Below are 15,318 nucleotides of genomic sequence, written 5' to 3' on the forward strand. Positions count from 1 at the left end.
GCTGCTGTTTGGATGGGATTATTTTATATAAAGAAGTGGAGTCATGTAGTGTTACCACAGGACGTCAGGATGTAGTGTTACCACAGGACATTTATGACCAATTCTCACAGGATTAAGAAATCTCAGTGTGAATGACAGATGAGAATGGCTACTCGATTAACATGCTGTTAAAAATGGTAGTTTTAATGTGTTTAGGAGTTTTAGTATACATTAATTCAGGGCTGCAACAACACACACACTGTCCGGATACTAATTCCAAACTCTGAGGGCGTATTCTTCAAGTATGCAGGCAAACTCATGTGCGTTACTGTAACACTTCCACCTTGATTTTTAAAAGGTTGTAAGTTGTGTTGTATGTGCTTAAATAAATCCATTAGCCTGTATAAGGAAATGTTTAGATTATTAGCTAAATCAATTAACAAAATTAAACCACTAAATGCCTCATCATTTCTTGAGTAGAACAGCAAAAAAAAATAAAACATTTCTATATAATATAGCCTAACAGGTATACCTATGTATATCTGGTGTATTATTGAGTCTGAGTAAATTGGATTTTTGGATTGGATATTTATTTAGCCTCTACACATTTCCAGAAGTCAAGCAGGTTGGATTACTTGATCAAATTTTGAGCATATGGGCTTATCTGTCTAATGTTCTTGCAGGTGATTTTACCTTTCTAATGGTTGATCAGGTGGTATTTCCTGTCTAATGGTTGATCAGGTGATTTTAACTGTCTAATGTCCGGGTGTGTATGTGTACTCCTAGTGTGCACACTGCTCTGAGGGTGTTTGTGTGTGTGTGTGTGTGTGTGTGTGTGTGTGTGTGTGTGTGTGTGTGTGTGTGTGCATGTGTGTGTGTGTTTGAGTGGGTGTACACGGTGTGTGTGGGTGCATTCTACACTACCCTCGGATGGGTAAAATGCAGAGGCCAAATTCCTTGTATATGCAAATATACTTGGCTTATACTTGGCTAATAATAAACATTTGCATTAATGGTTGAGCAGATGGGCTTACCTGACTAATGATTGAGCAGCTGGTCTTACAGTACCTGTCTAATGGTTGATCAGGTGTTCTTACCTGTCTTTTCAATCAGCCAGTGTTGATTCTGATGTACGCCATTCTTCATCCACTTGATTGGCACAATCCATTGGTAACTATGGCAATGAGAATAGAAGCAATAAACAACGTTTTGGAGGTTGTTGCTATAACTGTAGTTACATCGGTTATACCAAATTTTATGAGTATATAAAAATGGAGAAACATCATCAGCCAATGGAAGAGTTGTACTGTAACATAAACCCACTTGTAAATGGATGGTCTGTCCACCACTGCATCAGGGTCCAACAGGAAGTGCTTCTGGCTGATGGTTCCTGTTGTGGTATCTATGGTAACCAGAGGGAAGCCCATCTGAAGGATCCAGCGGTTCATAATGTCATGGACGGAGTAGGGCAGATTTACATGTAACCCTGTGCTCTGTGCAGCCTGATGAGACAATGAAGCACTTTTCGGTAAACAGCAAATTACATCAAAGTACACAAATGTTCTTTTTTTGCATCCTGTGTTTGGGGTTTACACAGGCCATATATCAAGAAATGTGTTTAAAGGGTGGCTCAGGATTTTGGACATAGGACCTAATTTCTAAGTTAGCAAGTGTGATATTTATCAGTGGAGACCGTTTTCAAAATTTCAAATTTATTTGCCTCGGGTGTACTGTGGAGGGGGTAAGGCTGTTTTTAGTGGTAGGCTAACACATACTGATGACTTGCACTAGCCTATCACCTCCGAACTCTGCAACTAGAAGGACTGGATGAAACGTGTTGAAAATGGTCTCCACTGATAAATATCACACTTGCTAATTTGGAAATGAGGTCCTACTGTATGTCCAAAATCCTGAACCCACCCCTTTAATGTATTGTTCTGTGATGTCAAGAACTTACATCCTGCAAATGGTCCCAAAGGTCAGAATATACAGTGTTGCCAAAAGCAAACTGATGCAAATAGGACTGCAAAACGGAAGAAAAATATAGAAAGAAATATGAAGAATGGATAAAGAAAGGAGAGAGAGAGAGAGAGTTAATAAATCCACTGTCAGATACTGTCATTTTGTTACCATGGGGATTATACAGTTTCAGCATAAATGTCACATCACCATAAGATACATTGTTTACAATGTCTTATTTTTTTGATAGATTATTTAGATCATTATAATGTCTATTAAACAGTTACTGTTACATTATTATTACATTACATTACAGTTACATTATTATTTGTTATACTGTATTATGAAAGCCTGATTTAAAGTGTAGCAATTAATGAATTGATTAATTTGATTGGTTGATTGATTGATTGGTCAGACTTACACTGAGTCCTTTAACGAATACGGGCTCAGACAGAAACTCCGACAGCATTCTCAGGACAGCTGCACCCTGTGACGCCAAACACACCCGATTAGTACAGAGCTAACGCCGTCTCAGAGGGAACAACACGTGACATTCCAACCATGGTTTAACACCACACACACACACACACACACACACACACACACACACACACACACACACACACACACACACACACACACACACATATACATTCTTATCCACAAGTATGCATACACCATACACATGCATACACACATACATAGACTATTCACTTACCCATACACATCAATACCAAACATGCACATGTATGTACACACAAACACACACACACACACACACACACACACACACACACACACACACACACACACACACACACACACACACACACACACACACACACTGGCAGCACACACATACAGACATGGGCAAGTGTCTGGCTCAAGCTGAGGGGTTTTACGACTGGGAACCTGCCCCCCTTTTCCTCACTTTGACCCTAATCAGGGGATCTTACCCTGGCTGACCCCTGCCTGCATACACACACACACACACACACACATCCCGGCTGGCTCCAGTTCATGCAGTCCATGACGAGACGGATTTATGTGATGAATAAACTGAGGGAAATGACTAACATCTGTTTGGGTCACCCTCTGGGCCTTACGCCGTGGTCTCCCATTAGCACCGCTCATTACAGCCAAGCTGGATTGGAACATGTCTTAACTGTTCAGCAGCCAGGCGACGCTGCGCTGGGCTCGGCCTCGTGGTAATTGGAGTTTATTTACATTCAACAAAGCAGTGCTTAGGCATTTACATTCCTGCCAGTGGACGAATGGTGATGAAGGATCTGATTACTTGGTCTTGAGTGAAAGCAAGTAAAGCAACCTTGCCTTCTACGGTTCAGCAAAACTCTGCTTTAAAAGCATGCGACTGTAACAGTTAGTTCACCACTAGAAAGGCAGATGTTTTATACAAACGTTTGATATATACTGTATATATTTTTTTAATAAAGGTCACTAAATAAAGTCAGATGACCATTGAAATGGCCATGTGGATGGACTGAGGAGCTTTCATACCTTGCTGCAGGAGATGGTGTTGAACATATTGCTTCTCTCTCTCTCTCTCTCTCTCTCTCTCTCTTACATACACACACACACACAGTCGTGCTGGTAGAATGGCCGTGTGGATGGAGGGAGGGGTTCTCATACCTTGCTGTAGGAGATGGTGTCGAACATCTGGCTGATCTCCTCTGGCTTACTGACCTCATTCTCACTGCGGGTCAGAGGGTGCGAGGAGACCAGCGAGTCTGCAGCGAAAGCTCTCTGGACGTCGCCCTGCACGATCATGTCTTTCTGTGGAGACAGGTGAAAATAAACAAAAACATCCCTTGTTGTTGTTGATGTTGTTGTTTTGTCCCTGTTTGTATTCTCGGCTAGTGTGCCGTAGCCAGAAAAGTTGTGGGTTCAATTACCAGCTTCCCAGTGAGCTGTGCCCTTGAGCAAGGCACTTAACCCCAAGTTGCTCCAGGGACAATGTAACAATAAATAAATAATAAAATAAATAATAAATGTAAATGTAAATGTAAAATGTTTTTTTCTGGATCAGTTAATATCATATGTGAAGAAAACTGAGTTTGGACTTGGATGTGTGTCACTGTTTTAAGGTCTGGGATAGCACATTTCGGTGTTTTTGTGACGCATGCCAGGTTGAATACTTGTGACATGCACAACAAAAGATGACTTTGGTCTTAAGGTGACCACAATATGAGGACAGCGTGTCTCTCCATTGTGTTTTTTTTGCCAAGTTAAGACCTTTTTAAGACCATTATGAGTGAAATGTAAGACATTTTCTTCAAAAGAAGGTGAAACAATTTACTCATACAAATTCAATACTGGTTTTAACATTAAAGATGTAACTACATTAGAATACAGAGCCCAGGATAGAGACCTGCTCTGTTCAACACAAAATGCTAAGACAAGCACGAGACTAAACAAGCATATGCAACTCAATCTAACTGAGCTTTTACACATCGAGGTTACAGGTTACATAAATGAAGAGTCATTTTTTCCTCATTCAGTTTTCCTGTGGCTTGCTCATCAGTTCTACAGATACTTCAGATTCTTCCCCATCATGCCGTGGTTAAAGTGGGAGGAATCCAGAGTTCTTCACTCCCAAAGCAAACTCATCCCACTGCTCATTCCTGCATGTGGCTGAAACAAGGTTTATTTTAGCTCAGGGGCCTAAAAACGTTCTTTTTCCATTGTTTTTGGGTTAGAATTTGCTTGAGGTTGCATGTGTGTGTGTGTGTGTGTGTGTGTGTGTGTGTGTGTGTGTGTGTGTGTGCGGGAGATTTATAAGCTCACAATATGCCAGGAGGGTTCTGCGTGGTCGGCTCCAAGATACTCCACGTAGGAGGCGAAGCCTTCGTTCAGCCACAGGTCGTTCCACCACCTCAGAGTCACTAGGTTGCCAAACCACTACAAGGAGGGAATCACATGCATGCGCACACACACATGCACACACACACACACACACACACACACACACACACACACACACACACACACACATACATATAGTTATTCTCCCAGAACCTCCTAGTCTCCAGATATATCCCTAATTCCCTACTTCTCTCTCTTTATATCTACTTCTCTTTATCTGTCTGTCCAGACTACCAAAGACCGTTTTGTTTCTGTGTGATATATATAACCCATGTCTATAAGCAGCCTACCAAAAAAACCCTCCTGTCTTTTCTTTTTGTATAGTGCCAACAGTCTGAGATCTATTAGCAGGAATGAAATCAAGCGCCTCATAAATTAAAGTTATTGTTATTCTTTTATTAGTACCATATGGGCCAGTTCGTGCGCGATGACCGTTAAAACCCTCTCCTTGTTCCCGTTGGAGGACGTCTTGGGGTCGTACAGGAGGCTCGTCTCACGGTACGTGATCAGCCCCCAGTTCTCCATGGCCCCGGCGTTGAAGTCCGGGAGAGCCACCTGGTCTAGAGAGGGGAGTGGAGTGCACCACCATCATACGGCAGCAAAACGTTTAGCCAACGTTTTGAAACAATACTGTACAATAGGGATGTTCCCGTTGTGTTGTGTGAAACGTTTAAATAGTTTTCACTTAACAATACACAAAAGTGCATGGACATGAATGTTTGATATTCTACATAATACTGACAGTGATGCAGGAGAAGAAGAAAGAATAGTTGTGATAAGACAAACGCATAAAACTTTTGCACAGGACTGTACATCAATGAGTGTCTAAAGCTTATGTGTGAAAACACAGTCTACAAATGATGAATGATGAATCTCAAAGTGCCTCATACACACACACACACACACACAGCGTCACACTCACACACACACACACACACACACAGCGTCACACTCACACACACACACACACACAGCGTCACACTCACACAATGAGTTTCTGAAGCTGATGTGTAAACACACAGTCTACAAATGATGAATGATGAATCTCAAAGTGTCTTCTGTGGCTGTGACCATACCTGATTTTGTGAGCGGATAGCTGGTGTTGTAGTACCGCTCGAAGAACTCCAGCACGCGAAGGGTTACGTTGAGGGCGTAGTCCCCATGTCCTGATTCCAGCGCCGTTTTCCTGGCCCAGATACGAACCTGTCAAAAAAAAAGGAAAACTGAATATTTCCCGTCCAAACCTCCTTGGCTCAATTACTCACTGAATGTGGAGTGTGTGTGAGCAAGGAGTGGGTGAGTTTGAAATGTGAGTGTGTGTGTGTTTGTGTGTGTGTGAGTATGTGTGTGTGCATACTGCAGAGGTTTTGAACTGCCCTCCTCATTACCCCCTTGTGGGAGTTGGTGGTGATGAAATTTATTATTATCACTAAAAACCATTATCCATTACACAATGGGCCAAGCTCACTCAACCATTTCTTGGCTTGTAAATTATAACTCGGTCTCAGGAGACGAAATAGAAATGTGTGAAAATAATCACCAGGGTTGTAGAGTCTGTTTCGTCCTTCTGGATAGAGCCAAAGTCGGAGACGATGAAGGCCAAGATGTATGTGGACATGCGTTTGGTCGGCTCAAACCTGGTGACTAGGACGTCTGTTTCATCCAGAGACGTGTGTAGGATTTCTGAGCAGGCAGGCACACATAGAGTTAGGTGAGACGGTGTTGGGGATTGGGAGCGTAAACATGTTCAGATGGCTCCACCAACACTCTGGCCCTGGCCCAACCTGTAGTAAAGAGCTTGGGTTCCTGGCCAAGGGACTTTATGGAGCGTTTTCACAACTAAGCTGTTTACATGAAATTGTGACAGACAACAGTAAAGACATACAGTATTCATTTGAGAACTTGTTGGTTGCTTTTTTGTTTACTCATGATAATCAAGAAGCATTCAAGGTGACTCTTTGAAGAAACCGGTTATGATGATGTCAGCAGTCAATGTCAGTGTCAATTGATTTATAGCTTTTTTATACACAATGGCAGTTAATCAAAAGTGTACAAACCAGCCATGAAGGTAAATGGAGGCTATTTTAGTTTTCAGTGCTGTCCTACTATGTCAAAACAGTCAAAAAGAAAGAACCATAAAAGAGCAGGTGTTTCAAAACCTTTGAACTTGTATGTACATAAATAAACAGTAAACTAAGTGAATAAATATCTAATAAACAAATAACCTCATATCTAGTGGACATGACTGAAAATCCAGAGACATGAGAGCAGTCTGTCTTTCTCTTGTCCACATCTTATCAGGTGTGAACATACTGGCCAGTCACCCACTACGGGGCCAGTGCGGGGGGGTCGATGGCTGGGGTGGGGCAGGTGTCACAATGCCTCTGTGTTCTGTGTTCTATGTTGTCTGTCACCATGGTTCTCATGGTTCCCTTACCAGCGTCTCGGCTGTTGGCCAGCGCTATGGTTCCGGGAGGATGGATCAGGGTTATGTCAAAGACCGCCTTCATGGCCGGCTCGTCGAAGCACGGGAACGCTTTCCTGGCGTATGTAGCCTGCATCTGAGTAGTGGCCACAATTCTGGTGGAAAGAATCATAATGCTAATGGTTAACAGACGCCAGGCCTATGGCACATACCCAGGCTGCATCCTGAGTAATTTATATCTGATTACACTTTATCTGTTTTCAGCTGCAATGCAAAACAGCTTGATAATGATAGCTATTGAGATTCACTATTATGATCCGCTGCATCACAGTAGGGTTCTCTGACTTTTGATTGTAAACTCAGTGAATTGTTAGCATATCTGACACAGCACAGAGTAGTGATTGCTCGGTTACACTTTACTTGGCAGTATCGACATAAGAGTGACATGACACTGTTATGAACGTGTCATAAACAAGTCATACACTTTTATGACACAACGCTTCTGTCATTAAGTGTCATTCGGTTTTTGTCATAACAAGTTAGGGTTAGGCTTAGGGGTTAGGTTTAGGGTTAGAGTTAGGGTTGCTTAGGGTTCATGTGTCATGACATTGTCATGTGTTCATGACAGTGTCATGTCAGTCTTATGTCGATACTGTCAAGTTCGGTGTTACCGATTGCTCCTTACTTTTTGACACCGTTCTCAGTGTATTCACTCCTGTAGAAGCCCTCGAGGTCATCGGCCAGCTCTCCCTGAAACTTGGTGTGGAGCTGGTAAGAATGTCCTGGGACTAGTTTGCCACTGAGCTGGACGACCAGGTACTCTGTCTTCTCCTGGAGCCATGTGGTCTTGATAGAAGGAGCTCTCGCTCTACCCAGTCCAGTCAGAGTTGCGTGATGCCCGCTGGACTTGGTCAAGTTGAGTTTGCTGGAGTGAATGAGGATCAGGTCTGTCTCCTTCTCGCACTTAAAGTCCACAGTAGAGTGTCCAGTGAAGACGTACAGGCCGTGCTCGTTCTTTGTCAGGCGAGGCCACAGGGTGACGTTGTAGTGGACTGGGTACAGAGTGTCCGGCAGACGGTACCTATCCCAGGGTTCCCTGGCCTCAGGGGCTGGAGTGGGACCCACCAGAGTCCCCCCTCCCCCTCCCCCATCTCCTCCTCCTGCAGTGCACTTGTGTTTAGAGTAGGCCACTGACAAGGCGAAAATGGTGATGGCGGCAACGACAGCCACAACAGCGGCGCTGACCGCGACAGTCCTGCTGACGTAATAACCCTGAGACATGGCCAGGCGCTGGTACAGTGTAGAACAGTGAATGGACGGACCGGTCAGTCTTAATATGCACACTAAGGCAACTACACTCTCTCATGTGTTGTCCCTATCTGGACACAGAGATGTGTTAAAAACAAAGCAAGTTGTGTTGTTTTCAACACATTCGCTTTAAGAGTGTACTAAGACGCTGGCCTTGGACTGTCCATACACAACATCCTTTGTCCTCTGTTACTCCTTCAGGAACCTAAAGCATAAGAGGAGACTTCTTTTAGTTCTAGTTCTAGTAGTGTTGTAGTTTAAGTGGCGCTCATCCATACATGTGACATTGTAAATGTATGTCCATTGGTGGGGCCCTTGTCTTAAACCAAACATTTCCCAGAGGATTGTCCAACATGAATCCAAATAAGGCTTTTGAGACTCATCAGATAAAAGGATCTCACATTACTAATGTTGTCTTAATGGCTCATATGTGCTATACACCAATTGAAAAGGATATGTAAATGTTATGACAAACATGACTAAGGACAGACTTATTTGGACTTGATTTGGAACACAGAGGCTTACTTCTTGTTCTTGTACTTTAATGTAGGGACAGTGTCATACTCATAATAAAAGACTTTGATGATGTTTATCTGAGTTGTGACACAGAGACTGATTAGAATTGTACTTGTGCTTTAACGTAGGGACACTGTCATACTCATAATAAAAGACTTGTGACTATGTGTCCATAACTGCTGATAGATACCCTCATATCATTATCAAACTAATAGCACTAACCCAAGGGCATTTATTGACTCCATATCTTTAGGCTGTTACTTTTATTGACCACCTAATCATATACAGCATTAGTCAGTCCCAGCAGACGGTAATAGGCCTTGACCTTCTCACCACACTTGGCATGTTGAACACTCACTTACATAGACTGTAGAGAGAATATCTCGGTTGTTAAATCCACTGTGAATACTGCAGTTTCAGTGGGACTTCACCCAGGACACTCCTGGCCCTATCCCAGAGTCTGAAATGCTACCCTAACATTTTAGGGACTTCAATGGTGTTGTTTGACACTCAGGATTGTCAGCATAAACCATATACTGGCCAAAAATGTACTCCAGCCAAATGCAGTGTTTCTCTGGCTATGAGTGCCATCAGCTTCAGTGGTGTGCTAAGAAAAGAGTCAGACTCTTACACCCATATTGTCATATGGCCTGTTTTAGTTTTTGCCACAGATGTTTGTTTGCCCCTTATCTGTCAAGAAGATCTAGGAGGTTGTTCATTGCGTGTGTGTGTGTGTGTGTGTGTGTGTGTGTCTGTGTGTGTGTGTGTGTGTGTGTGTGTGTGTGTGCGTATGAGAGAGAGAGAGAGAGAGAGAGAGTGTGTATGTGTGAGTGTGTGTGTTTTATATCAACCACACAAAAGAACTGTTTCTGAAACTGTGTGTCCCACAAGGGAAGGGAACAGATAAGAAGGTAGTCAGCAAACTGTACAAACAGAGAGAGCTCTGCAGCCGTTCCTATGAAAAACCACTCAGGCATCCAAATGGGGCAAATATGAGCACCTCTTGGTGGCACATCCAGCAACCGAGCAATCTGCCTATCAAGTACATTTTCTTGCACTTACTCCCACTTATCTTTTGAGGTTGGTTAAAGCGTAAACCATTATGCCACGAACATGACGATATTTGCAGCAGAAATGTGTTTTTGCTGAGATGACCCTGGTTAAGGCAAGGCAGCTCAAAGGTGTGGAGGTGTGTGGGTGGCTCTGAGCAGGCCACCTAGCGTAAATCTGTAAGAGTAGTGCTGTTGCCCACAATAAAGTCTGTTTTCCCATCATCCTCTCCTACGACAGAGGAACGGCCCACCTATCTGCAGAAGTGATGTGCAGCTGGTCAACTCATTAGGTGAGAAACTGTGTAAGTAACCTATGCTGAACAATGCTCTTAGTTACTGTATTACTGTGTAAAGGATAAGTACACACATGCATGCATGTGTACACAGACACACACACAGACACACACACACACACACACACAGACACACACACAGACACACACACACACACACACACACACACACACACACTGAGATAAATGCATTCTTGCTCTGTCTCTATCGTTCTCACACACAGACACACACACAAACACAAACACACACACTGAGATAAATGCATTCTTTCTCTCTCTCCTGCTCTCTCTCTCTTTCTCTCTCTCTCTCTCTCTCTCGCACACACAAACACACACACTGAGATAAATGCATTCTTTCTCTCTCTCCTGCTTTCTCTCTCCTGCTCTCTCTCTCTCTCTCTCTCTCTCTCACTCTCGCACACACATACACACTCACAGGCACACACAAATATCCATGCATTCACAAAGTACCCAAACACTCTTTGACGCTCTGAAACTCTCTGTTGAGTGACATGCTGAAGAGGAAGCAATATGGGAGCGTGAAGACGTGCTCACCGGCAATATGTGTGTCTAGAGACTGCATACAAACACACCCACACAAACACACACACACACACACACACAGACACACACAGACACACACACACAGAATTGTGTGATAGAGAAGACATGCTTACCAGTAACGTGTGTCAGACTGCATACAAACACTCAGAGACACACAGACACACACACACAGCAATGTGTGAGAGGGATATAGAGCTAAATTTGTCTCAATAATATTTGTATATGCGCAGAGGGGGATCCACAAATATTTCTTGATTTGCATGTGTTTTGATATCTACAAATAAAAAAATCATATTTGTAACTCGTATATTGATTTTTACAAATATAGATAAATATATATTTGTAAATAAAATGTCATTGTAAAACAGAAAACTTCATTTGTGAAATGTGATTCTGCATTTGTGGATCACCAGCACACGCATTCTTCGCTTTCCAAAGTTACTTGTTTTTGAGACGTTCTTCGCATGAAAGTCTGTTACAATGCAGTAGCGCAGTGGTTAGTGGAGCGAGCTTTGACTCCAAGGATTGTTGGTTCAAATCCAGGAGTAATAATTCTGCCAATGTTAGTTTTGGAAAGGATACATGCCAACACAAAAGTTGTAAAAGTAGGCCTAGCCAACTAACATTCGTTATTGCAATACGTTTTAATCAAAGATTCTAGAGATGAGCTCTGTTCTAGAATCTTTGGTTTTAACACCTAAAGCCTCGGTTGCTATATAACAATAAACAAATTCAAAGATCGTAATTCTTGATTTCGCTTACAAACTTACGGTTTTATGCGTTCACTAAACAAAGATTATGGAAATTAAACACCACTTTTCCATCAAAAAGCTGGTTGTAAAAGGCATAACTTGTTAGATTTAACAACTAGGTTCGCTAGCTCTGTGTGTTATGAGTCCCATAGAACAACACTGCCATCTACTGGATTAGAAAGTCTGTCAGCAGGCGAATTAGAGGTAGGCTATTTGTAGATCTGGTGGCTCCTCTGCCGCAAAGATTGTCTTAAAAACACATGTGCTGATCCACAAATGCGAAAACGAAAACTGGGTGTGTTGGTGATCCACAAATGCAAAATTAGATTTCACAAAGGCAATTACGTGTGGATTTGTGCGACTTTCATGCGAAGAACGTCTCAAAGAATGTGTGTGCTGGTGATCCACAAATGCAGAATCACATTTTACAAATGAAGTTTTCGGTTTTACAATGGCATTTTATTTACAAATGCACATCTATATTTGTAAAAATCAATATACGAGTTACAAAGTGTGCAGTGTGACAGATCGGATTAGAAGACGCCAGCGTAAACATGTTTGTGTTTTGTCCTGAGTTTGCAGCCAGCAGCTAATTTTAATGCCGACTATGTTTGTTCTTTCTGTTTCTAATTATGGCTACGGCGGACCACAGCCCCACAACATCAACAGTGTAGCTAAAGAAAACCTCTCCACAAACAAAGGCCAGGACAGGGGCGAAACGACACTAATGCTGAAACATCTGTGAATACAATCTGCAAGCCACGTCTATTCAGGCAAACTCACAGGCGCCTGTCAAAGTGAGTTATCCACCTCCCTTATCGGCTGGCCCCGAATCTAATGGATAGTCATATCATAGTCTTCCAGTGCTTCTTAACTGGTGGGTCGGGACCCAAAAGTGGGTCAAGGGAACGTTCTGAGTGGGTCGCAGAGCTTGTGTTGAAATCACTCATTTAATATTGGACCTTTTTTTTTATAGACCTTATTTGTATGTCAGTCATTGCCATGGACATAGATAGACAATGTTTATGTGACAGGTCATGTTAGACATAATTTTAGCGGTAAACACAAGTAAACAAAATGGGACAGAAACCCCAGTGTGTGGTGTGCAGTGAATTGCTGGCACATGAAACCATAAAAACTAAAATGTCACATCTAAACGTTGTCCAGAATCCAGTGGATAGCTAGATCACAGGCTATACCTGCCTAAAACAAGACCCTGCTTTATTTCAATGGGATACCATCAATCACCAACTAAAGAGTTATTCCCACCTACTGTTTGGGTTAATTAGCAGGGTTCATTTAAAGCCAAAGTCAGCTTTATTGTCAATCCTGCTGTTTGTACAAGACATATAGAGAATTGAAATCAGGCCCACAGTAGGGACATTAATTGACATTGACATGAGTGACGATAGATTCTTACCCTCATGCAAAGCATTGTGAGTGAAACTTTTCACTGAGTGTGGAGCGTGTTCCTTTCCTCTCTCCAGCCCTGTAACTGTCCCTCTGCGGCCGTGGGAGGGTGCAGTCGAGAGCCCTGTGCGCTCACACGAGGACGCGGAGAGCGAGGACGCAGCTTCTCAAGTTCTCCCTCAACGGCTACATGTGTGGAATCAATCAGTTGGGTAGAGAGAGAGAGAGAGAGAGAGAGAGAGAGAGAGTCTACACAGCTGCAAGCAGCAAGACTCCCAGCTCTCTCTCTCTCTCTCTCTCTCTCTCTTTTCCCCTTCTCTGTCCCTCTCTTTCCTCTCCCGCTTTCTCTGCATTTCCACTTTTATGAAAGAATGTAGTTCACATTCACATTCCAACACTTGGGACTGGGGAAACCAATCCATAAACAAACAAACAAACAAACAGAGTAAACAAGCACAAGCAAAACAAGGAAAACAAGTCAACAGGTTTCTCACCAAGGCATGCTGAAAAAGAACAGAGGAGGTGCGATCAGGAGCGGCACAGCGCAGAGCAGAGTAGAGAAGGATGTGCGTACCGTGCGATCAAGACTGACTACAGGGGTGTATGTGGAGCATCCAGGATACAGCTAAAGGGGAGCTTACACACTCACTCTCTCTCTTTCTCTATCTCTCTCTCTCTCTTACACACACACACGCTCAGCCCCTGGTCTGTGAAGGAGGGGTGGAGAGGTGGGGGTGGGGGGGGGGCATGTAAGTTCTTCATGCATGGCAGGTTTCCGGAGCTTACTCATAATTTTGCAAGGAGGACTGGGGGAGGAGAGAAGGAGGTGTGTGTGTGTATGTGTGTGTGTGTGTGTGTGTGTGTGTGTGTGCTTAAAACTATAATGTGGTTAACCAGTTGTCTAGGACCTCGTCCAAACTCAACATCGCAACAGCAGAAGTGACAGCTGTCAGACAAGAAAAGGCAAGTCAAGAGAACATAATTATATTTGCCATGCGTTGCAGTACAGCAGCGCAAAGAACGAGAGATGAAGAGAAAAAAAGAATGTTGAGACTGTCAACTCTTAGACAGGATGATGATAAAGAATCTGTGTGTGTGTGTGTGTGTGTGTGTGTGTGTGTGTGTGTGTGTGTGTGTGTGTGTTTGCCACAGTGTGTGCCAACAGTTTCCTGAGCAGGATGACAAGGTTTACTCAAAAAGTTAGTATCAACCATACACATCTTAGAGAAAATCAGCAAAATTACAGTGCATGCGGGCAGTTTTAAGATCTACTTAATGTCACATTGAATAAGGATGTTAGCACAGTTTTTCATTTTAAGTTACTCACCCAAAAAGTGATAATACACATGGCACCTTCTTGAGAAATGTTGCTTCAAAATGTTCCTGAGTATTGTTCTATGGGAATGTTCCCATTGATATGGGGCAACATTCTTTTTTACTTTTATCAACTTTAATCATCAGTAGGCAAATTCTTATGCCATCCAATCAGAACACAAGGAACTGGTAATGTGGTTGCCCAGCAACAGTGCTCAGAACGCTGTCCCATGTATCTTTCTATGATCTTGACCCTTACACTAAGCAATGCAAATGTATGTAACTGCACTGTTGTTATCAATGACACTACAGAGGGGTATTCCAGAAAGGAGGTTTAACAAACACTGAGATAAAACTTAACCTCTGGGTTGTCTGAACCTGTGGCGACTAAACCCGAGCTGTCGGTTCCAAAACACCGGTTACCAGTTAGTTCAATCAACCCTGTGTTAGATAACCTAGAGTTGTGCGCGTTCACGGCGAACTTATAAAGGCATCATCTATTGAGAGTCGAAACCATGAGTGAAACCGGCGAAAGGAATTGAGCACCGTATTTTTTAGAGGCGGAGTAGTCGAGGCTTACGAGGAGGAGAGAACTGTAATAACAAAAAAAGAGCAATAGGCCTACTTAAGCGCCTGCGTCCGAGACCTTGCTTGGCAGAGAATAGCCTAACTGACCGTGTAAAAGCGTATGTTTAAGATAGCCTATTTAATGTCAAAAGAACAATTAAATAATTCACTGGACATCACGTATTGTATTGACTGCTTTGAATGATGCTTTCTTAAACTAGCCTAGTTGTCACAGATTGAGTGGGCCATAGAATTCTTTGAGAATCCCAAATGTAATGTTCTATTTTAACGCGGGT

General features: G+C 42.8%; 1 protein-coding gene across 2 annotated transcripts in view; it reads right to left on the reverse strand.

Moving 5' to 3' along the window:
* LOC143132403 (aminopeptidase N-like) overlaps nt 1–13,807 on the reverse strand; it is a 21,292-nt gene extending 7,485 nt beyond the window's left edge. Inside the window, exons 1-12 of one of the 2 annotated variants that reach the window (XM_076291900.1) lie at nt 13,636–13,807; nt 7,932–8,759; nt 7,259–7,401; nt 6,362–6,504; nt 5,898–6,024; nt 5,227–5,381; nt 4,744–4,857; nt 3,589–3,732; nt 2,360–2,425; nt 1,937–2,002; nt 1,303–1,481; nt 1,077–1,153 (exon numbers count right to left, since the gene is read on the reverse strand). In XM_076291900.1, the coding sequence (XP_076148015.1) occupies nt 1,077–1,153; nt 1,303–1,481; nt 1,937–2,002; nt 2,360–2,425; nt 3,589–3,732; nt 4,744–4,857; nt 5,227–5,381; nt 5,898–6,024; nt 6,362–6,504; nt 7,259–7,401; nt 7,932–8,527 (1,810 nt within the window). In that variant the 5' untranslated portion in view covers nt 8,528–8,759; nt 13,636–13,807. Of the gene's footprint in view, nt 1–1,076; nt 1,154–1,302; nt 1,482–1,936; nt 2,003–2,359; nt 2,426–3,588; nt 3,733–4,743; nt 4,858–5,226; nt 5,382–5,897; nt 6,025–6,361; nt 6,505–7,258; nt 7,402–7,931; nt 8,760–13,151; nt 13,230–13,635 lie in introns of those variants that run through there. The other variant, XM_076291901.1, reaches the window with a different exon arrangement.
* Between the last annotated feature and the right edge of the window lie 1,511 nt (nt 13,808–15,318).

The sequence above is a fragment of the Alosa pseudoharengus genome, unplaced genomic scaffold, assembly GCF_046254945.1.
Source record: "Alosa pseudoharengus isolate Yale_2024_CS ecotype anadromous, Long Island Sound unplaced genomic scaffold, YU_APseudo_1.1 YU_APseudo_1.1_scf_19, whole genome shotgun sequence".
Taxonomy (NCBI): domain Eukaryota; kingdom Metazoa; phylum Chordata; class Actinopteri; order Clupeiformes; family Clupeidae; genus Alosa; species Alosa pseudoharengus.